This window comes from Dicentrarchus labrax, unplaced genomic scaffold, assembly GCF_905237075.1.
Source record: "Dicentrarchus labrax unplaced genomic scaffold, dlabrax2021, whole genome shotgun sequence".
Classification (NCBI taxonomy): domain Eukaryota; kingdom Metazoa; phylum Chordata; class Actinopteri; family Moronidae; genus Dicentrarchus; species Dicentrarchus labrax.
This window is the reverse complement of record NW_026136720.1, coordinates 32,603,227-32,628,316: the sequence shown is the minus strand read 5'-3', so window position 1 is coordinate 32,628,316 and position 25,090 is coordinate 32,603,227. Positions and strand designations below refer to the sequence as shown.

Genomic DNA, 25,090 nt, shown 5'->3' with positions numbered 1-25,090 from the left:
TTAAGACATTCCTCTTTGATAAAGCTTATAGTTAGGGCTGGATCAGGTGAGTCCTGAACCATCCCTTAGTTATGCTGCTATAGGCCTAGACTATCGGAGGATTTCCCATGGTGCACTGAGCTCCTCCCTTCCTCTCTCTTTCTGCACTCATTCATGTCCCATTAATGCATGTTACTAACTTCACTTCTTCCCCGGAGTTCTTGTGCTTTCTCGTCTCGCAGGTTCTCATGGATCCTGGTGGAGCCTCCTGCCATGGTCCTGCTTGACTGCCATTGCCAATACTGTTGTTGCTGTGCACCTGTCTGTCTGTCTGTCTCTCGCTCTCTCTCTCTCTCTGCCTCTCTCTCTCTCTCTCTCTCTCTCTCACCCCAACTGGTCGAGACAGACGACCAACCACCTAGAGCCGGAGGATCTGTCCTAGGTTTCTGCCTTTTAACAGGCAGTTTTTCCTTGCCCTTGTCGCCAAGTGCTTGCTCATGGTGGTACTGTTGGGTCTCTGTAATTAATGTTAAAGAGTTCGGTCTAGACCTGCTCTATTTGAAAAGTGTCCTGAGATAACTTCTGTTATGAATTGGCGCTATACAAATAAAATTGAATTGAATTGAATTGAATTGAATGTGCAATCCCCCGATAGTCTATTAAAGAGGAAAGTCTTAAGCCTACTCTTAAATGTGGTGAGGGTGTCTGCCTCCAGAGCCACAACTGGAAGCTGGTTCCACAGGAGAAGAGCTTGGTAACTGAAGGCTCTGGCTCCTGTTCTACTTTTAGAGACTACAGGAACCACAAGTAGCCCAGCATTCAGAGAACGTAGTGTTCTAGAGGGGTAATAGGGTACTATGAGCTCTTTAAGATATGAAGGGGCCTGATCATGAAAAGCTTTGTAGGTGAGGAGGAGGATTTTAAATTCTATTCTTCTCCACAGGAGAGGAGCTTGGTAGCTGAATGCTCTGGCTCCTGTTCTACTCTCTCTAGGAGACAGAAAGCTTTAGTCAGTCGGACAGCTTTCTTTAGCCTTCAGAGAATAAAAGTGTTAGATCATCTGTAGGCTGCCTGTAGTTTGAAGACTTTGTTTGAATATAAAATAAAATAAAATTAACTTTATTATTATTATTATTATTATCAACCACACAAGATCTGTTTGTAACAGATTAAACCTGCAGTAGCTACAATCGACAGTTCAATATTAAAATCACACCGAACATTAGGAAAATGTGGGGTTTGTTGTCAAAACTAAGAGACAATCAGCTCTCTGATCAGGCCACAGCCAGGTGTTTCCCATCATGCCCTGGGTCTTACAGTTGGTGGAGAGCATCTGCAGCGCCTGGCTCTAAAAACGTTTTCGTTGCCCAGGTGTGCACGATATCAGCGCCGGACACAAATCTAATAAAAAACCTACTGAGCCTTTCTGACTGACTAATAAAGTTTAACTGTGTAATATTCTTGATAAATCCACTTCCTGTTTGCTGATTATACTTATTTATGATCACATCAATCATCACACAGACTCTTATTTTATCAAATAATGACTTCCTCTCTCCTGGACATTGAATCTTTCTTAATCCATTGTAATTCTCTTTATTAATATAAAATATTTTTACAGTATTATTTCGTATTTTATCGTCAGTTTTCTATTTATACTTCTGGCCTCGCTGATTTTTGCTTTTTATATTTCTTTATATTCATGATTCTGATTCTGGTAAGTGTGACTGTTTGAGGTATGATCTATGACATAATTCGAAAAATGTAAATATGTCTGACTATTAATTTAAAATGATAACAACAAATGATTAAAATAACAATAATAAATAAAATATAAAACAAAACTAATGACAATGTCACAGACCAAAACTGCAGTTACACCTTCACTCTCTGTCCAAACTTTATTCACTCTCTGAACTTTACTGTCATTCAGCTGAGATGAAACAAACTGAAAGCAGGCAGTCAGCGGCAAAAGCAGGCAGAGAAGAAGGTAAAGTCATGGAGGACCAGTGTGTATGGCAGACAGGTGAGCAACAGGTAAGTCTTTATTTGTGATCAATATCTTTTGTGATGCTACTTTTTTTGCAGGTGTGACATTGATGACCTCAGAGGGTTCTGAGCATGCTCAGTAGCGGGTGGAGAAGCCGTGGCTCTCCAGTTTTAAAATGTCTCTTTCATTGGAGAAGACGGCACGGTCAATTCGAGAGCTCGGACTGCCAACACTTTTCAGCCACAGTTTCCTGGAAAACACCAGAAGAAGAAGAGTTCAGCAGATCCGCATCCATCCAGGTACAGGTGTGACCAGATACTCTCACAGGGCCTTGTGGCTCCAATGTCCAAATGTAGCAGTTGTAGTAGTTTTTATATAGGCCTGTACTTCCTGTACAACATGGCATTATGGGAACTGTATTTCCAAAACCTAACATACAGAAAAATAATATGATACTATTTTATATTGACATTAACATCACTGTAGTTTATAGACTAAAACCTGCTCTCTGATTGGTCAGTGTGAGGTCAGTGTTCTCTGATTGGTCAGTTTGAACTCACATGTCATTGACTTTATCTGGAGGTCCTTGGATTTGACCAATCACAGTTCCTGATCTGGTGTTCTTCACCCAGCCGCTGAGTCCCAGACTGCGGCCCTGATCCTCCGTGTACTGAGAGACAGATCCAGGTTTTAATGTTTACTTACAAACGCTTAACTAAAACACATCATTTTATCATATTATTATATTATTCATACATTATGGGACATAACAGTGTTATATTGTTATAACTTTATATTGTTATGAACTGAGATTAATATAACATAAAAGTATGGAACATTACAGCATTATATGTGATGCGATCTGGGAAAACCCATCACATGGTGAAATTTTACCAACTTAAGATTCTGATACCACCTTAAAGCTGCTTTCAAGCTCTTTTTAAATCTGTTTTCCTTTTTTTCATAGCATGTCTGTAACAAATGTTATTATTATCTGAAGTCAGCTTATTAACATGGTTTTATGAAACGGAATTTTGAGAAAAACAGGTTTAAAGATAGACATTCTAAATAGAACATTTTAACAATCAAATATCACATTTTAAATTTTCATTACTCTATTATGGCACAGACTTATTTTAGTCACTGTATATGTTGGAAAAGATACAAAATTGTTACTTTGGCACCAAGCAAACACACAACACTCATGAATTAGATGAAAATCAAGAATGTATTTATTCATTCAACATTCAATGAATTGAATTTGTTTTACATAACTTTTTCTCTTCTTTTTTTTAAGTTACTGCACATTATACATGTATTAGACAATGTCAGTATTCTGTTTTTATGCAGTATATTATCAAATCATGCAGTATAAATATGCAGAAAATATAACGAATATGCAGTATAAATACAGAAAATACCAGAAATATGCAGTATATATATATATATATACAGAAAATATAAAAATATGCAGTATATCATGACTTATTGTAAATTCAAATGGAAAAGTTAAACAATATTCAATGTAATTATTGTTCTGCTATTATTCAGAATATCATCAAATCATGCAGTATAAATATCCAGAAAAATATAAAAAATATGCAGTATAACTATGCAGAAAATTTCTGAAATATGCAGTATATATATATACAGAAAATATAGAAATATGCAGTATATCATGACTTATTGTAAATTCAAAAAGGAAAAGTTGAGTAACAACACTAACTATAGATACAACCCTTGTATTCAAGACTATTATACAATGACTGTCCCCAGAATCACTACATTAATCCTCATTCATGTTTACAGCCTGAGGGAGGGGGCAAACCAAGTCCTGCTTGTCTTTTGTCACAAATTCCCTTATCTCATTGTAAAGATGTAAAGATACTGTTGCCTTTTAGCATCAAGCCCCTTTGGGAGGAGTTGATCAGGCAAAGCACTTGGGTCAAGTGCATCAAAGTCGACACCATTTCTCCCTAAGTCTTGGGAAACTTCCTCACTATTAAGGATTTTTTTCATTCTTACTATTGTGGAGCCCTGACAGAATAAGAAATGATGAAAGCCTTTAATGGTGGGTAATTTTCTAAAGTATGTACCCAAGAATGTGCTCCAGTCATACATAGGTACAAGAACAGTGCCATCCTCTCTACCACAAAGACATGGTACATTGAGTCCAGATGGACTTGAGTTTTGAACCACTTGGGCAATGTCATCCAAGCAGTCAACCTTATTCCTCCTAAAATTTCTTTTAAAGAGCCCAAAGCACCAGTCACAGGAAAACTTTGTGTGCCCAGCAAGAAGGAAACTCATTTTGATTGACACATGACGACCTGTCAAGACACGCCACAATAGATACCACATCACAAAGGAGTTCTTGTTTTGTCCCGCACAGTTATCTGCATGAAGGTGCATGTGCATTTCACCCAGTCCATAATTCTCAAGATATGAGTGTAAAAGGCTAATAACACAGTTGCTACCTTTTCCAGTCTGTATGGATTCATCCAACAAGAAAGTAACCTGCTTTGGCAAGGCCTCACATGCTACACCAAAAACTCCACACTTACGTGGAGTTTTGAAATACATCGGCCCTGGTTGGAGGGGATCATTGGGGTAGTGAATCTGTTGTGCAAAGTCCATGCTATAATGTACCATTCCCTCATAACTACAAGGACTGTGTGGACCTAACTCTAACCCAGCAGGCAAGTTTGCTTTTGAATCCTTACAAAGTTGCTGATAGTGTGTACGCTCTACTCTAGCTTTCTCCAGATGTTCAGTGGCCAGACGATGCAGCTCTTCCTTCTCTGAATCAGCCTTATTGGCAGCCTCACTAATGCGTTTTTGATATTTTTGACATGTCCAACACAGGTCAGTTGCTGGCCGCATTGTGACAACAAATGGCACCACTTCCCGCCAGATACGACGAAACATAACTACAGAAACCACACGCTGATTTGCTGCAGCAACTGCCACACAGTAATCAGAGTACACCTTCACCTTCGTACAGTTAGTTGAAAGAAGTTTCAAATCACTCCTCCAAAAGCCTGGTACCCTCCCTGGAAGATGCATGCCATGAGTTTCAGCATAGTTTACAATGAAATCTGCAACATACATATTGTCCTCTTTCTTCAGTGCATTAGGAGGCTGACGCTTTTTGTTGCCATGCATTCGAGGAGTAACACCATGCTCTTCATAATGCTTAATAAGAGCATCTAGCTTGACCTGGCCAATGCCATGGAGATATTTAAACGTATCCCTGCATATTTTCTCCCCATGGTGAAAGAAATCAGTTCTTTGGGACTTCCGAACTGTCTGTTCTTTTTTATGGGTGCGGGATGTTAGCTGAAAAAGATGCATTCCACACGAGAGTTTAGCTAGAATGGCGATATCTAGCTCTTCCCTTGTCATTTCCAGGAAACAGTAGCGAATCATCTGCAGCTCCTCTTGCATGAAACGTGTTGAACATGGATGACCATTGTTGTATTTGCATGCACATACAAACTCTTGCACACCATCACCATTATCCTCTTGAAGTGGAACTGGTGGTAGTATCTCTGCTACATCTTCAATAATGGATATGGGATGGTCATCATCTGAAATGAGGAAGAATGAATAACTGTAAGACATATGTATTATATAAAAAAGGCTGAACTACATTATTACTAATAATCAACATTAACAATCCATCACACAAGTATTTCACCATTGCAATATGTCTATGCCCATAAGACATAGGCTACTACTAAAGTAGTACTACTATTATTACTCAAAATCATCATCATCATCATCATCATGATTAGATTATGTTGTTTGACAAGGTGCGACCAAAACGTTAACAATATGTTAAGGTGTAGCCTACTATTAAAAAAAATTAACATGTTACGTGCAGGCTTGCACAGCACGCTGACAAGAAGCAATCGGATCTGGCTCAATCCAACATCTCTCTCCCAAAGTAAGATTTATATGTCTTACGTTTAAATGGCAAAATATGTCACAGACTGAAGAAACCATCTTCACCATCTGTAATGTAATCTACTACAGCCTTGACTGTCACTAGCATGGAGCAATCATGAACAGGGGCGGACTGGGACAGTAATTCAGGCCACCACCACCGGATTAACGCAAAACACCAAGAGTGAGTTAGGTTTGGCGCCTACTGATGTAAGAGTGTAAAATAATAGAGCAAAGGCTCCGCATGTGCCCACACACAGCTTTTTCTGTTTCTTTCCCCTACAAAATAAATGTTTCTGTTCACTAATTGACAATTTCTATATGCATTGGCTATGTTCATATAACAACAAATATGTTCCTAATCTCAGTTGGATTTTACCTGGCTAAATAAAGGTTAAATGAAATAATGTAATACAAGGATTTCAATATTAATATAATTTATTATGTTGTGCCTATGTTAGTTAACCATATTCTAAAATTTGCACTTACATTTGTTTTATTAAGTCAGTTTTAGCCCATCAGCTTCCACAAAGTGGAACTAACCTCCTCATTAAGATAGTGGTGCTGGATAGACCATGGTTGTGACAAACATGTCAGTTATTTTACAGCACTTCGCTGATCTGTGGTCAGTGCTTTTAGCTTTTTAAGCCTCTCACTCTCTGCTCCACCTTTCCTCTTGGCCTGTCGATCTCGCTCCATTTTTCAAGCATGTAGAACTACAGGTGAGGGGGGCGGGGGCACAACTTGGTGTGTGTCTGTTTACAGTGCTGTGACAGAGAGGAGGCAGCGTGTTTGTGCCCAACATTACTGCTCAGTCTGTGTGAGCTTCAGCGAGACAGATACCCTAATGAGGGTCACTGATCATGAACTTCACCGAGTCTATTAACCTGACGTTAATGCAACAGTCTGCATCTCGAACATTAACATAAACGTTAAGTCTCCGTTTTAAACTCACATGTCAGCTGAACTTAGATGCATAAACAGCCATAGTTTGTGGCTTTAATTTGAAGTTTTAAGCCTTCGTGTCGCCGTTCAAAAGAAATGTATAACGGGAAAATGGTAATGGATAAAGTTACTCAGAACGAACGAAATATTCCAGGGAACTTTCTAGCCCGTCAGGAATAGCACTAGGCTAACCTACATCACGGTTATCATTACACAAGGAGATAAGTTACCTGAGGGGGATGGCATTTTAAAATTTAGTAAATTGTTGTTGTTTTACTGTTGTTTTATTGTTGTTTCATTACTGGTGCGGTCGCTGGATGTTTTAATCGTAACGTTATCCTTGTAGGTTTTCATAACAAGTCTAACACATTGGTCATTTAAAATAGCAAGTGCACCTTGTATCTTACATTAAGAATAGCATAGCTAGCTTACCTTCATCGGACTCCTCTTCTTCGGTAAATTCATTATAATCCGATCCTTCATCATCTCTTGGATCTCTGGATGTGAAATAATCCATGATCACGTCGTTCAGGGCATTGGCATCGCCAGGATTTACCAAATTGAGACGTGCAGCTTCATTTAAGTGAGCAGCTAACTCAGACTCTCTTCTCTTGCGCTCCGCCATCTCCGTAGACTCTCACATCCTCACGTAACGTTAACGTTAGGTTCATCAAAACATATCACATTGTTACAACGTATATCTGGCGGGAAAATGTGCATTGATATGATATGACTTCATTCATGTGGTTAAGGGCTTTGATTGGTGAACCGTCTTTGTAGTGTTTATAGACTAGGCAAAGCACGTTATGGGAGATTTTTATGCACCTCCGCCGTTTGCGGTTTCAAATGTAGGATGATCTTTCAGACAGCTTGACCAATATAAATTCATTTTTGATGTATAAAACTAGCGAATTTCACTATATTGATATTTTCAGGAATTATAGACAAGATGTTATATAATAATAATTTAATGAAAACCCAATTTTGCAGAATAAATGACAATCGACCTATTTTTACTATTTCCTGGAAACGTGCCAGCGCGACATCCGACGGGTTTTCCCAGATCGCATCACATATTATTATAACTTTATATGAGTGAGAGATGTTTAACATGAAGCTCACCATCCTGAAGCAAACACCTGAAAACAGAAAAACAGCTCATTAGCTTCATTATGAACATATAATGGAATTATTATATTATATAAAATATAATACTTACATTTTACTTACCTTTAACCCCTAACCCCTAACCCCTAACCCTCTAACCCCAAACCCCAACTCCCTAATCCCTAACCCTGGTTCCAGACAGAAGAATGGGATATAACCAGTAACCCGCAGTGTGGAAGGAGAGGATGAAGGGAGGAGACAGACAGGGCAGGAAGGAGTTCACTGTGAGTTAACTAATGAACTTCATTTTGTATAATTTTACTCTATTTTTTTTAAATAAATCACAATTGAGCTGCAGTGATATCACATTTTATTAACTGCAGGAATATTCTTTCATATATTTATTTCATATATATTTATATTATTTTTATTTTTATTTATTCATATCATATTTTGATATTGTTTTAGTTGTAAGAGAACCATACAGACAGAAACAAACCAACATGTTTGTAACTTCATACATGACGTGACTTTATACATACACACTTACATACGTGACACACAGGTGACATGTGACCTACCCTGCACGTTCCCAAAAATCTCAAAATCCACAGAAGTCAGTTTGTTTTCAGACATGCCGAAGTTAAAGACACAAAATAAAAGCACAGACAAAAAATAAAAGCAGAACAGAAACATGTCAGTCCACCTTAAATTCAACTCTGCACTCAGCTGCATTTATTTTTATCTCTGACACCTGACACGGCTGTCAAAACAAGAGCAACTTCCTCTATTGTTTTTCAAAATAAAAGCATCATGGTTAAACATAGAATTTTAATCCACACAGAAGACTTCATGTCAATGCTTGACAAAATAAAAGTCTAGTGACTGTATTGGCAGCTCCATAGTCAGAAACGTGAAGTTAGCGAAGCCAGCGGCCATAGTTAAATGTATCCCTGGGGCCAGAGCGGGCGACATTGAATCAAATTTAAAACTGCTGGCTAAAGGTAAACGTAAATACAGTAAGATTGTTATCCACGTCGGCGGTAATGACACCCGTTTACGCCAATCGGAGGTCACTAAGATTAATGTGGAGTCGGTGTGTAATTATGCTAAGACAATGTCGGACACCGTAGTTTTCTCTGGACCCCTGCCCAATGTGACCAGTGATGACATGTATAGCCGCATGTCGTCATTCCACCGCTTGCTGTCGAGGTGGTGTCCAGCAAACAATGTGGGCTTCATTGATAACTGGAAGCCTTTTTGGGGAAAACCTGGTCTGATTAGGAGAGACGGCATCCATCCCACTTTGGATGGAGCGGCTCTCTTATCTAGCAACATGGCGAAGTTTATTTCTAAAACCTGACAGTCCAGAGTTAGGACCAGGAAGCAGAGCTGCTGTCTTACACACTTCTCTGCGCTTTCTTTAGAACAGTCACCCACCCAAAACCCCATAGAGACTGTGTCTGTCCCCCGACCACCTAAATTATTTAAAGAAATAAAAACAAGAGGAGTTCAACATAAAAATCTAATAAAAATTAAAACCAACTCCTCAGTAGCACAAAATAAGAGAATGAAATGTGGACTGTTAAATATCAGGTCTCTGTCCTCTAAAGCTGTTTTAGTGAATGAATTAATATCAGATTATGATATTGATTTACTTTGTCTTACTGAGACCTGGTTGTCCCACGAGGAGTATGTTAGCCTAAATGAATCCACCCCCCCCAGTCATATTAATACTCACATTCCTTACCGTCTATAAGAGTCATTATAAATGTAAGCAGCTATTGCTGTCATCCTCTTTCACCAGCTTTGAACTGAGCTTATTTGAGCTTGGTCGCTCTCACACAGTGTTGTGTGCTGTGGTCTATCGGCCTCCCAGGTACAATAAGGACTTTTTAAATGACTTCTCTGATTTCCTGGCTGAAATCATGCCTAAATATGACCGTGTTCTTATTGTTGGGGATTTTAATGTTCATGTGTGTTGTCCAGATAAGCCAATGGCAAAGGGTTTTTTAAACCTCATTGATTCTTTTAATCTTGTGCAATCTGTGTCTGGACCCACACAAGAACATGGACACACACTTGATCTTGTCTTATCATATGGTTTGCCCGTTTTTAACCTAGAGATATGTGACGCAGTGTTTTCCGACCATATGCCTGTATTATTTGAGGCTGCCCTTGCCTGTCATACAGTTAAACCTCGCGCTGCTGCTCGGCGCTGTCGCATTATTAACCCTTCCACTGCTGTTCAGTTCTCCGTTGCTTTCAATCAGAACTCCATCTTTCCTGAGTCTGTGTGCAGTACAGAGGTGCTTAGCTCATGGTTTCACTCCACCTGCCAAACTGTTTTAGACACTGTGGCTCCATTAAAATCCAGGCAGCCTAAAACTAAATCTGAGCCCTGGCTAAATGATACGACTCATGCTGTCAGACGTGAGTGCCGTAGAGCTGAGCACAAGTGGAAAAAGGACAAACTGCAGGTGTCTTTTCAAATGTTAAGGAACTGCTGGCGTCATTATCAAAAAACTGTGAAAGATGCTAAAAGAAAACATTTCTCAGATATTATCCTGTCAAACTGTCACAAGCCTCGTGTTTTGTTTAACACTATTGACTCACTTCTGAATGCCCCACAGACTGCCTGTATAGAGGCGTCCCCCGCTGTGTGTGAAAACTTCCTTCACTTTTTTATTGATAAGGTCACTTCAATTAGGGCTCAAATCTCACCTTCAGCTTATGACCCCTCAATCTCTGTCCCCTGCTCTGCTGTCTTTGACCATTTTGAGCCTGTGACTTTTTCCTTTTTACAGGAGGTTGTTGGTCATTTGAAGCCCTCAGGTTCTCCAAATGATGCTGTCCCCCCTCGACTATTTAAGGAGGTTTTCCCCACTGTAGGACCATCTGTTATTGCAGTCATAAATAGCAGTCTGACCTCAGGTGTGGTCCCTGAAAATTTTAAACATGCAGTAGTACAACCTCTGTTTAAAAAACTTGCTCTAGATCCTGCAGTTCTTGCTAATTTCAGGCCTATCTCCAAACTGCCTTTCCTTTCAAAAATCCTGGAGAAGATTGTTCACAGTCAATTAATGGCCTTTCTGGAAGAACATAATATTCTAGAGGTTTTCCAATCCGGTTTTAAAACCGTGCACAGCACAGAATCAGCTCTCTTAAGAGTTTTTAATGATATCTTTTTAGCTACTGACTCTGGTGACTGTGTTATCCTTGTGCTTTTAGATTTAACTGCTGCATTTGACACAGTGGATCATGAAATACTGATCTCACGTTTGAAGCAGTGGGTGGGCATCAGGGGCATAGCACTGGAGTGGTTCAGGTCTTACTTGGCTGATCGAACTTTCTGTGTCAGCCTAGGTGACTCTGTATCCTCCTCTGCTCCTCTCTCGTGTGGGGTCCCACAGGGCTCAGTTCTTGGCCCTCTCCTTTTCTCTCTCTATTTGCTCCCACTTGGTTCCATACTTAGGAAGCACGGCTTTTCATTCCACTGTTATGCAGACGACAGTCAGATTTATGTGCCTCTTAAAAAGAAAAATGAATACTCTGTCAGACTGCTACTTAAGTGCCTTGACGACATAAAGGCCTGGATGACTCTGAACTTTTTAAATTTCAATGATAAAAAGACAGAAGTGATGGTTTTTGGTGGCACCACAGGGATCCCCCCTGTAGATCTGGGTTCCTTGGCCCAGTATATTAAACCTAGCATCACAAACCTAGGGGTTAAGGTGGACCCTGAGCTTAAGTTTGACAGTCAGATCAAGGCTGTTGTCAAATCAAGCTTTTTCCATTTGAGGCAGCTGGCCAAAATAAAGCCAATTCTATCAAGGCAGCACTTTGAGACGGTAATCCACGCCTTTGTTACCACTCGGCTGGATTACTGTAATGCACTATATGTGGGGGTTAGTGGGTCCTCCATCGCCCGTCTTCAGATGGTACAGAATGCTGCTGCACGTCTTTTAACTGGCACATGTAAACATGAGCACATTTCCCCCATTTTAGCCTCACTCCACTGGCTGCCAATTCAATTTAGGATCCATTTTAAAATTCTTTTATTTGCTTTTAAATCCCTAAATGGTCTTGCCCCGCCCTACCTCTCTGAGCTTCTACACCCCTATATACCCGTCCGCCCCCTCAGGTCAGATGATCAGCTGCTCCTGAGTGTGCCTAAAACTAAGCGGAAGCTCAGAGGGGACCGTGCCTTTGCTGTGTCTGCTCCTAAATTATGGAATGATCTGCCTCTGCACATTAAACAGGCCTCTTCTCTGTCTGTTTTTAAAACCGGTCTTAAAACCCATCTCTTCTCTGTGGCCTTTGACACCTAGTAAGATGTCGACTTTATTTACTTGATTTATTTTTTGTATTTGTTATTTTTACTTTTTGATTGCTTGTTATTGCATGGTTATTATTTTTATTTATGTCTTTTCATTTTATTGTTGTATTATATGTTATTTTGCGCCTCATGTGAGCTGTTATGTCTTTTATTTATGATGTCTTATTTATTCTCCTGTACAGCACTTTGGTCAACTTTGGTTGTTTTAAAGTGCTTAACAAATAAAGTTGGATTGGATTGGATTCCTTGAGGCACAGGCCGAGGAGGTGGAGTAGCAGCCATATAGGATTTGAGCGTTTTAATGGACCCTTATAGTATCTGAAGGCTTATCTTAAGCTTATAAAGTTAAATTACATTTTGGTATAAGTTGAACTGATATTTTTGTTACCATATGCAGTGTTAGTAAGACATGAGGTTCAACGTCGTAATTCTTACTAGGCAGTGTTTAGGTTAGGGGCCTCTCAATGACCTCTGACCTCTGCCTTGAAAACCCCCATCTCCCCTTATTTCAGTACATCTGATAGCTAAACCAGATGTTTCTTTCCATTTTTGGAGTAAACAACAGGCCTATATAAACCTATTTTCGATGCAAAATAGACAGAGTTGTTCATTTGGCAGGATGCTCTCCAAGCTCCCGGGGCTTGAAATGATGCTGTACATTTTTGTAATAAACCTTTAAATACAATCAAGATGGTGTCAGCGGACTTCTCTTCAACACATCTTCACATCATCGCTACTTAATATACCACAAGAATTTGGCGTCACGAACTCCGGACGTGCTGTGACCTGCTACATCCTGGCAACTTCAGCGAACCACCTCCTGCACCTGGCCAGCAAATATGGTGAGCATTTTCTCACACGTTTGGGCGCTGGTTCGTTCGTTAAGGTTGTGTGTGTGTGTGCTGTCTGGTCACACCGTGAAGGACCTGGGGTGTGTGTGTGCCATGCTGTGTTGATGTTTGGGGAGAGATTCCGTTCTAAATTGTGTTGCGTTGTAGACAACGCAACAGGGGGGAGTGTGAGTGTAATTAGGGAAGATAGAAAAATAGGAAAATAAGGTAAATGATAAGGAATAGATGTAGAATAGCCTAATTAGTAACGAGAAGGTGAGCTAAAGAACTATGCAAGATTAATGGAGACTGGGCCCTCAACTCCTTAATGGTAAGACATGTGTAAATTAGACACTGCGTGAAAGTAGGCTTTAAGGAATAGTCGAATTGGATTAAAGGAAAAAGAGAGTGACAACCCTGGGCCCAGGGAAATTTGGCTTGAATAAAATAAGGAATAAGGAAAAAAGGATTAGGACGCTGCTGATTTGGACAAAAGCCCTCAAGGAGGTGATTTTAGATGGGCCGCAAATCCTGGAAAGTCACTAGGTGAATTTCAGGTCAGTTCAAGGAACTGGAGGTGTAGAATAAAAATTCAATTGTAAGTTCCCACTCGAACGGTGTCTGAAGCAGCCTCTCATTGAATATCTACACTTCAAGGTAGCAAAAATTTAGAAAGGAAAATATAAAGGGAAAAAGGATAAAGGAGCGGCAGAAGCATGCTTTAGGAATAGTATGAATGAATTGATTTAGAGGATTAAGAGTTGAATGCTGTTTGTGTTTTTGGGATGGGGTTGAATTTGCTGTGTGTTTTGTGACTTGGCTATGTATGTTTGATGCTGGATAACTAGTTTTTGTGTGTGTATGAGAGACAGAGCTTGTGTGTGTATGTGGAGAGTGCTGTCTCTGCTGTGTTCCAGCTGTGTGTGAAAGGCTGTGCAGAGGTTGATATATGTGACTCATGTCATGATAAGATGTTATAGGAGATATTTATATATATATATATATGTTGTGGTTGAGAACAGGAGGTTTAGTTATTTTTAAGGAAAGATATTCTGTTCATTATTGTTAAAAATGTATGAGCTTCTTTTGAGAGGACGTTTTCAAATATAAATAAAATGTATGAGCCTTTTTCGGAAGGACGTTTTTGAATTTGTTAAAATCTATGAGTCTCCATTGAGAGAACGTTTTGAAACTTGTTAAAACTCATGAGCCTCTGGAAGGACGTTATGATTCTGTAGAGAAGTGGAGAGATTAGTGAGGAGTGAAAGGGGGGTGCTGTAACCGTTTAGCTTGGGTGCTGCTAACTGCAGCTCTGTCCATTTCGAAGTCACATTGGCAAATGAATTGCGCATGTGTGGAATTTTAGGAATTTAGGATTACACAGACATATAGTCACTCCCATGCCTACATAGAGGTGCTATAGCTTGCAGACCCTGAGCTGCAAGGAGGAGGGGTAGATAGAAGCCCAATAAAATATTCTGTTTGTTAGTGGCTGTTGCTTGATTATAAAACTATTTGATTGAGATCCATTAAATTTATAAATGAGAATTATGTTGACAGATAAAAATAGGCAAATGTTATTTCGGCGATTAAAAGTGTTCCTGAGTTAAGCTGATTGATATTCCTTAGCTTGAATGTAAACACAGGTATGTCTAAAAAGATAGGAAAATATACATTGTGATTACTCAAAGTTAACACCTGTATAGTTAATAAGGGAGTGTATTATGAAAGTTAGGAGGGAATGTCTAGGCTGTGGCCTCCCCTCTATGTTGCATGAGTAAAGGAATTTGATTTATCACACTGGGTTCATAATTCTTTAAAGAACTAGAAGGAAGAATTACCCCTATGTTTGGTGACAAGGGGGGATGGAAGTGTGGCTGGTCAGCGCCTGGGTCAAGACTGAAGGTAAATGCCGGCAGGGAAAGTTCCGCTCCGACAAACGGAGGGCAGGATCCCGCCTGATGTCAGACTTAGGTGGTGGACAGTGTCCACTCCATCCATTGGAAAAGTGAGTACAGTGTTTTGAATCAAATCAAGAATGAAAAAGACCAGTCATAACCACTACTGGGTCTGTGTAGTTCCTGAGTAGGAACTGGCATAGTTGCATAATGAATCCTATATGAGGTGATGGGAGTTTCCAAGCCTATGTTGATGTAAAGCCAAATGAGGTGATGAAACGTCGTTTCAGGTTTTGCTGAAACCATTAAAGCAAAAGAAGAGATAATAATAAGAAAAAAATAGAAAACAAACAACTAAACGACTTAAAAAGGAAAATACAAATAAAGAGGATAACCAGAAATGGGGACTAAATATAAGAGAAGTAACTAAGACAAGAATGGAAATTACTGTGATGCCTAGTGGATAATACACCACGATAGAGGTTTCTTTTGGTGAGAATTTGGGGAAAGAGAAATAAAATTCCCACTAATGACTATGAGGGCATATGAGTGAAGAAAGTAAAAAACTATAAACTTTGTGTTGACTCAGTGTCTGGTATACATTGTGTCTACTTCAAGGGTGTGCTGCTGGGAGCATAGGTGTCATAAAAGCCACGTGGCTGATCTGAATTGTCTAGAGGTTTGTGTGTATGATAAGATCAGACCATACATGGTATGGATGATCTGTGGGATTGAGAATGATGTGTGAATGATAAGCCCATTAAAGTTAAAAGCAAACCAGTTCAAGTGAGTTTATGGTAGAAATGGGGATAAAATTGGGGAAATTAAATTCCTTACTTTACTCTCTTAAAGGCATTACTGAAATTTCAGAAAAAGGGAGAAACAATGTAGAATGAGGATGTTGAAGTTTGGTATCATGTAATTAGTGTTGTCTTCACAGGTACACATAGAAGAGATTGTTTAAAGATGGTGTAGAGAAATGTTTGAAGAAAGAGGACAAGATAGTAGGGAAGAAAATATAAATGGGTAGACCTTCCAGATATGGGAGTGAAGCAGAGAGGTTGAATTATAGAGAAAGAGTGAGACAGTAGAAAATAGAAAGATGAAGTGGAGAAGTGTAGAGCCAGAAGAGGGGTTGAACCTCCCCATATGCTGTCTCCTGCTACAAGGACCCCTCTAAGATAAACAACTCTAGGAAGACCAATTGTGCCTGACCTGTTCTCTCTCTCTGAATCCTACAACAGCGACTGGGAAAGGGCAGAGAAAACTAACTTTGCTTCTCCCAGGAAGTCTTTTTTGTCAGATATAATGACCATATGGATAATTTCTAAATTTACAACTGCTAGGAATCCTATAAATGAGGCTGTGGAGGAAAGATGGACAGTGTAAGAGAACATGGAAAGGGTCACTGATAGAATAATGATAGTATCTGAGGTATTTAGAGAAATTATAGATATAATCCAGAATTTAGCTACGATATCTCTGTAGCCCATAGAATTTGCAAATGTAATTGAAATCCATTATAGAAATAGAGAACATAGCAGTAAGAAATTTGAGAATACTGTGATCTCATCTACTGAAGAACCACTAAGCGTGAGGACTACCAAGGATTCATTTATTAAGACTCAGACTGATAGCATGACCACTGACTATGATACTTTTGATTTCAGTTGGACACAAACTGAGAGGACTGGAAACTTGTATGCATTACGAAAGAGAGATGCTACATGGAAGGCCTATGGATTTGATGCTTCAGTGCTACAGATTATAGGCCGATGGGCAAGCAGAAATATATGGTTCCAACAGTTAACTCATTCTTTGAGATCGGCTACTCACGGGAGGTGCCCGTGTATGGTTAGGATTCCATCACCTAGCACATGGCCGTCAATTTTAGAGATAATACATGAACATTTATTTGTCAAATGTTAATATAGTGCTTTATCATGGTTGAAGTATCAGCAAGAATCAGCTTCAGGACACTTGGATGGCTGTGCCAGTGCATTTATATAAACCTAAGAGAGAGTGCGCTTGGATAATGGATCTGCCAAATATAGACTTAACTAATCAAAGAGATAAGATTATGGCAGTTCCTGTTTCAGTGGAAGTGGAAACTGTACGAGCAGAAGCTTGCTTTTGTTCGAATGACACTCATGGTGTAATTGGGATGTTTGTGGGAATATCTAATTGTGTTATAATCTTTACATTTATTTTGCTATTGTTTTAGTATTTAGTGGTTTCTTATTCACTAAAGGGGGGAAATGGAATGTGATTCATAATGGAATATTAATTTGTGATTGTATATAAATTTTTAATTTTTATGTTTTGTTTTTGCAAAAGATACTGGTTGGTGTTTTCTTTTCTTCCAGAGCATAATGGGGGAATGTGCAGAAGGGATTCAGATACTCAAATATGGACAATAAGAATGGACTGGAGAATTCTGAACAAGGATATGGTGATGAAATGTTCAGATTCGACACATCATCGACACACTGAGAGTCGACACTGCTGAGGAGCTGCAGTGTGATACATTCTTATGTCTTCTTTGATATATACATAGTTGCATGAGTCATACGTAATTTGTATCATATTCTTTTTGTATCAATTGTTTGGAGAATGATGTTTTCTGTTATCAGTAAATATATGGGGACCTCAGATGTTTTTCTTTTTTTGTTGATGCTTAGTGATATTGGGGTCTAGGCAGGGACAGGTCCATTGGAAGGTACGATGGGTCGACCAGCCTGACTTTGGACATTGTTTTGATTTTATTTCCTGAGGTTTTCACATGTATTTGCTTAAACCATATCTCTAAATAAATTGTTAAGATTCTTTTTTTAATTGATCTGGAGTACTATGTGTGGTCGCCTGAGGCAGAGGGGCTGTGAGAGAATATTCCTGTCTAGATTGTTTGATGGATACTTTGGAAAGAAAGCTGCCGGATAGGTTTTTCGCTCTCGCACTCCATAAAGTTGCTGTATTGTTAAGGTTATGCTGCAAGAAGCATGTGTAGGAGGAATTGTTATTGTTGTCGAGTGTTTAAACATGTATGTTTTGCTCTTTTGTTTTTCAAGACTTTATTAGTCTCGAAGGGGGGAAATATGTAGTATCTGAAGGCTTATCTTAAGCTTATAAAGTTAAATTACATTTTGGTATAAGTTGAACTGATATTTTTGTTACCATATGCAGTGTTGGTAAGACATGAGGTTCAACGTCGTAATTCTTACTAGGCAGTGTTTAGGTTAGGGGCCTCTCAATGACCTCTGACCTCTGCCTTGAAAACCCCCATCTCCCCTTATTTCAGTACATCTGATAGCTAAACCAGATGTTTCTTTCCATTTTTGGAGTAAACAACAGGCCTATATAAACCTATTTTCGATGCAAAATAGACAGAGTTGTTCATTTGGCAGGATGCTCTCCAAGCTCCCGGGGCTTGAAATGATGCTGTACATTTTTGTAATAAACCTTTAAATACAATCAAGATGGTGTCAGCGGACTTCTCTTCAACACATCTTCACATCATCGCTACTTAATATACCACAAGAATTTGGCGTCACAAACTCCGGACGTGCTGTGACCTGCTACATCCTGGCAACTTCAGCGAACTAAATTATAATTCATTTGAAAGCCTTGTTCTTAGTCTTTCTCACCCAAACTGGAAAACACTGCCAGTTCTATTTGTTATAGTGTACCACGCTCCTTGACCGTACTCTGATTTTATCATTAATAGAGTCAATTGGCTTCTGTCAGAGTGTAAATAAACCAACTAATTGTTTTAATCACACTCTTGACCTTGTTCTATCATATGGCATTGATATTGAACATTTAATAGTCTTCCCACATAATCCTTTCCTATCTGACCATTATTTAATAACTTTTGAATTCATACTTTTAGATTATAAGCCATTAGGCAAAACTTCCTACAGCAGATGTCTATCTGACAGTGCTGTAGCTAAATTTAAGGAGGAGATTCCTTCAGTGTTTAATTCAATGCCATGTCTGAATTTAACAGAGTCCTATAACGACTTTAGTCCCTCTGAAATTGATAATCTTGTCGATAGTGCTGCAGGCTCACTACGATCAATTCAATTCAATTTTCAATTTTATTTATTTGTATAGCGCCAATTCATAACAGAAGTTATCTCAGGACACTTTTCAAATAGAGCAGGTCTAGACCGAACTCTTTAACATTAATTACAGAGACCCAACAGTACCACCATGAGCAAGCACTTGGCGACAAGGGCAAGGAAAAACTGCCTGTTAAAAGGCAGAAACCTAGGACGGATCCTCCGGCTCTAGGTGGGTGGTCGTCTGTCTCGACCAGTTGGGGTGAGAGAGAGAGAGAGAGAGAGAGAGAGAGAGAGAGAGAGAGAGAGAGAGAGCGACAGACAGACAGACAGGTGCACAGCAACAACAGTATTGGCAATGGCAGTCAAGCAGGACCATGGCAGGAGGCTCCACCAGGATCCATGAGAACCTGCGAGACGAGAAAGCACAAGAACTCCGGGGAAGAAGTGGAGTTAGTAACATGCATCAAAGGGACATGAATGAGTGCAGAAAGAGAGAGGAAGAGAGGAGCTCAGTGCACCATGGGAAATCCCCCGATAGTCTAGGCCTATAGCAGCATAACTAAGGGATGGTTCAGGACTCCCCTGATCCAGCCCTAACTATAAGCTTTATCAAAGAGGAATGTCTTAAGCCTACTCTTGAATGTGGTGAGGGTGTCTGCCTCCCGAACCACAACTGGAAGCTGGTTCCACAGGAGAGGAGCTTGGTAACTGAAGGCTCTGGCTCCTGTTCTACTTTTAGAGACTATAGGAACCACAAGTAGCCCAGCATTCAGAGAACGTAGTGTTCTAGTGGGGTAATAGGGTACTATGAGCTCTTTAAGATATGAAGGGGCCTGACCATGAAGAGCTTTATAGGTGAGGAGGAGTATTTTAAATTCAATTCTACATTTTATAGGGAGCCAATGCAGAGTAGCTAGTACAGGAGAGATGTGATCTCTTTTTCTAGTTCCTGTCAGTACTCGTGCTGCAGCGTTCTGAATTAATTGGAGCATTTTAATGGACTTATTGGGGCAACCTGATAATAAAGAGTTGCAGTAATCCAGCCTTGAAGTAACAAATGCATGGATTAGTTTTTCTGCATCTGTCTGTGATAGGATGTGTCTAATTTTTCTAATATTACGTAAATGAAAGAAGGCAGTCCTAGAGGTCTGCTTTATGTGGGAGTTAAATGACAAATCCTGATCAAAGATAACTCCAAGATTCCTGACAGTGGTGCTAGAGGCCAAGTTAATGTCATCTAGAGTGACTATATCTTTAGACAATGAGTCTCTAAGGTTTTTGGGGCCAAGAACAAGAATTTCGGTTTTTTCTGAATTTAACATCAGAAAATTGCAGGTCATCCAGGATTTTATGTCCTTAAGACATGTTTGTAATTTAGATAATTGATTAATTTCATTGGGTTTGATTGATAGATATAACTGCCTATCATCTGCATAACAGTGAAAGTTAATGGAGTGATTCCTAATAATGTTGCCTAAAGGGAGCATATATAAAGTAAATAGTATTGGTCCAAGTACAGAACCTTGTGGAACTCCATGACTAACTTTAGTATTTATGGAGGATTCATCGTTAACATGTACAAACTGAGAACGATCTGATAAGTATGACTTAAACCAGGTTAGGGCAGTTCCTTTAATGCCAATTTGATGCTCAAGTCTCTGTAAAAGAATATCATGGTCAATGGTGTCAAATGCAGCACTAAGATCTAATAATACAAGTACAGAGACAAGTCCATTGTCAGAAGCAGTCAGAAGGTCATTATTAACTTTAACCAGAGCTGTCTCTGTGCTATGATGAACTCTAAATCCTGACTGAAAATCCTCAAATAAACTATTGTTATGTAGAAAGTCACACAACTCTTTGGCGACTACTTTCTCCAGAATCTTAGAGAGGAACGGGAGGTTAGAAATCGGTCTATAGTTGGCTAAAACCCCTGGGTCAAGAGTAGACTTTTTAAGAAGGGGTTTAATTACAGCTACTTTAAAGGACTGTGGTACATATCCTGATAATAAAGAAAGATTAATCATATCCAGTAAAGAAGTGCCAATTAAGGGAACAACTTCTTTAAGCAGCCTAGTTGGGATCGGGTCTAACAGACAGGTTGATGGCTTCGATGAAGAAATGATTGAAGTTAACTGATGAAGATCGATAGCAGAAAAACAGTCTAAATATACATCTAAGTTTACATTGACAGAAGTCCCTGAACTTGGAGAGCCACTGATAACCGTTGATGGCAGTTGGTGATTAATTTTTTCTCTAATAGTAATAATTTTATTATAGAAGAAGCTCATGAAGTCATTGCTACTTAAGTTTATGGGGATATGTGGCTCAATAGAGCTGTGACTCTCTGTCAGCCTGGCTACAGTGCTGAAGAGGAACCTAGAGTTATTCTTATTTTCTTCTATTAGTGCTGAGTAATAGGCTCCTCTGGCATTACGGAGGGCCTTTCTATAAATCTTAAGATCATCTTGCCAATTTGAGCGATATTCTGATAATTTGGAAGAGCGCCATTTCCTTTCAGATTTCCTAGCTGTTTGCTTTAACTGGCGGGTTTGGTGGTTATACCAAGGTGCTAGTCTCCTATGTTTTAATAATTTCCTTTTTATAGGAGCGATAGAGTCTAATGTTGATCGTAGTGAGCCTGTAGCACTATCGACAAGATTATCAATTTCAGAGGGACTAAAGTTGTTATAGGACTCTGTTAAATTCAGACATGGCATTGAATTAAACACTGAAGGAATCTCCTCCTTAAATTTAGCTACAGCACTGTCAGATAGACATCTGCTGTAGGAAGTTTTGCCTAATGGCTTATAATCTAATAGTATGAATTCAAAAGTTACTAAATAATGGTCAGATAGGATCAACATTAGACTCTATCGCTCCTATTAAAAGGAAATTATTAAAACATAGGAGACTAGCACCGTGGTATAACCACCAAACCAGCCAGATAAAACAAATAGCTAGGAAATCTGAAAGGAAATGGTGCTCTTCCAAATTATCAGAATATCGCTCAATTTGGCATCATAATCTTAAAACTTATAGAAAGGCCCTCCATAATGCCAGAGGAGCCTATTACTCAGCACTAATAGAAGAAAATAACAATAACCCTAGGTTCCTCTTCAGCACTGTAGCCAGTCATAGCTCTATTGAGCCACATATCCCCATAAACTTAAGTAGCAATGAGCTTCTTCTATAATAAAATTATTACTATTAGAGAGAAAATTAATCACCAACTGCCATCAGCAGTTATCAGTGGCTCTCCAAGTTCAGGGACTTCTGCCAATGTAAACTTAGATATATATTTAGACTGTTTTTCTGATATCGATCTTCATCAGTTAACTTCAATCATTTCTTCATCGAAGCCATCAACCTGTCTATTAGACCCGATCCCAACTAGGCTGCTTAAAGAAGTTGTTCCCTTAATTGGCACTTCTTTACTGGATATGATTAATCTTTCTTTATTATCAGGATATGTACCACAGTCCTTTAAAGTAGCTGTAATTAAAACCCTTCTTAAAAAGCTCACTCTTGACCCAGGGGTTTTAGCCAACTATAGACCGATTTCTAACCTCCCCTTCCTCTCTAAGATTCGGGAGAAAGTAGTCACCAAAGAGTTGTGTGACTTTCTACATAACAATAGTTTATTTGAGGATTTTCAGTCAGGATTTAGAGTTCATCATAGCACAGAGACAGCTCTGGTTAAAGTTAATAATGACCTTCTGATTGCTTCTGACAATGGACTTGTCTCTGTACTTGTATTATTAGATCTTAGTGCTGCATTTGACACCATTGACCATAATATTCTTTTACAGAGACTTGAGCATCAAATTGGCATTAAAGGAACCGCACTAAGCTGGTTTAAGTCATATTTATCAGATCGCTCGCAGTTTGTACATGTTAACGATGAATCTTCAATAAGTACTACAGTTAGTCATGGAGTTCCACAAGGTTCTGTACTTGGACCAATACTATTTACTTTATATATGCTCCCTTTAGGCAACATTATTAGGAATCACTCCATTAACTTTCACTGTTATGCAGATGATACGCAGTTATATCTATCAATCAAGCCCGATGAAATTAATCAATTATCTAACATGTCTTAAGGACATAAAATCCTGGATGACCTGCAATTTTCTGATGTTAAACTCAGAAAAAAACGAAATTCTTGTTCTTGGCCCCAAAAACCTTAGAGACTCACTGTCTAAAGATATAGTTATTCTAGATGGCATTATGATGGCAGGTGAGTCCTGAACCATCCCTTAGTTATGCTGCTATAGGCCTAGACTATCGGGGGATTTCCCATGGTGCACTGAGCTCCTCCCTTCCTCTCTCTTTCTGCACTCATTCATGTTCCATTAATGCATGTTACTAACTTCACTTCTTCCCCGGAGTTCTTGTGCTTTCTCGTCTCGCAGGTTCTTATCAATCCTGGTGGAGCCTCCTGCCATGGTCCTGCCAGATTACCCATTGCCAATACTGTTGTTGCTGTGCACCTTTCTGTCTGTCTCTCTCTCTCTCTCTCTGCACTGTCTAAAAACAAGCTCCTTTAGCTCACTTAAATCTTGCTCTTTAGGTGATTTTGTCTTATATTAAGTGTGATGAGATGTTCTGACCAGAAATTAGAAAAATATACTTGGCAAAATTTTGAGTTTTTGCAGTGAGGGGAGATGGTAAATGATTATAAAGCAGATGGGGTCTTCACACGCAATTTCAAAAGTTAAGATTTCAAAACTGCCAGAAGAGCCAGGGCTGAGTGGAATACAAGTAAAATGTTTTTTAAAGACAACTGCAATACCCCCACCCTGGCCTGTTAATCTTGGTGAATTTAAAAATGTCATTAGGTCATTGCAATAACCAGTGTACTTTACAAACCAAACTTCACATGTCTGATAAGAGCAGGGCCAGCCCAAGGCATAAGCGAACTAAGCAGCTGCTTAGGGCCCCGTGACCACTAGGGGGCCCCGAGAGCAATTAACTTAAAAAAGAAAAAAGTAATTAATTATTTTTTTCCATGTGTGAGTGATGATGATTCATATATTATCAAATGTACATTCTTGTACAAAAAAAACCCAACAACAATATGATGTTAACAGAGTGTACTTTCCTACTGCCTCTCTGCTCGAAATGTCAGAGCTCCGCTAGTAACGTGTGCAGTGCGCACTGAGCATCCAGGAGCTAGGAGCAGGTGAAAGATGTCGCAAAAAAGGACTTACCCTTCAGGGGCAGAAAAAAGAAAAAGGAAGAAAGAAGAAGAAAAGAAAAAACGACAAGATAAAGGTATATCTTGGTAATGTTACATTTGGTGTCAAGGAGATTTTGAAAAGTTCCCTGAAATTAGGAAAGTCCTTAATTATTGTTGATATTTTGTTCCAAATACATTAGCCTATAATAGCAAATTTTCTAGCTAACATTAGTTCAAAACGTCTTACTACTTATGGGTAGGTTAGATAGCTTACTATTCAAGCCAACGTTTTTGTGTTTGTGTAATACTTTGAATAAGTTGATTCTCAGTGTATATATATTATTGTGGGTCGCTTTTTGGCATCAAACGCGGTGACATTTGCTAGCAATATGGTTTTGCATCAATGAATTAATTTAGTTAACTTATAGTTTGAGGTATGTTGTTTGCAGTTGTTTGCTGCAGAGCACAGTAATTTATGTGAGTAAATAAACATATTCCTTTTACATCAACTCCCTATTATGCTCATACATTATATGAAACTTCCCCAGGAGCACTGTTAGAATATTTTGGAGGAGGCACTGACTCAGCCCAGGAGCAATCCACCTCCTCAGGAGCAGCCAAGGCTGATGAATCAGGTGATCAAAAACTGTCACCATATATATTTAATTTCTAGTCAAATTATCTCATTAAGATATATTAATATAAGATATAGTCATATGACAAGGGACGTGTTTTTCATCTCAGGTCCATCTCTGTCCTCTGCTCCATCCACTGTGCCCACTGTCCTCTCTGCAATCTCAGCTGT

The 25,090-nt window shown here is 39.2% G+C and overlaps 2 protein-coding genes across 4 annotated transcripts in view; one reads left to right on the top strand and one right to left on the bottom strand.

The window, feature by feature from the left end:
- The window catches only part of LOC127353425 (signal-induced proliferation-associated 1-like protein 2), a 118,451-nt gene that overhangs the window by 75,545 nt on the left and 17,816 nt on the right, over positions 1-25,090 (top strand). Inside the window, exon 15 of one of the 3 annotated variants that reach the window (XM_051382650.1) lies at positions 222-619. The exons of the other annotated variants lie outside the window; for them this stretch is intronic. Within the exon in view, the coding sequence (XP_051238610.1) occupies positions 222-558 (337 nt within the window). The 3' untranslated portion in view covers positions 559-619. Of the gene's footprint in view, positions 1-221; positions 620-25,090 lie in introns of those variants that run through there. 3 annotated transcript variants of the gene reach the window in all.
- LOC127353474 (acylphosphatase-2-like) lies at positions 2,003-12,546 on the bottom strand. Its single transcript, XM_051382747.1, has 4 exons — positions 8,551-12,546; positions 7,985-8,001; positions 2,530-2,639; positions 2,003-2,219 (listed from the first exon to the last, which is right to left on the bottom strand). The coding sequence occupies exons 1-4, from the start codon at positions 8,702-8,704 to the stop codon at positions 2,105-2,107; spliced, it is 396 nt and encodes a 131-aa protein (XP_051238707.1). The 5' UTR covers positions 8,705-12,546; the 3' UTR covers positions 2,003-2,104.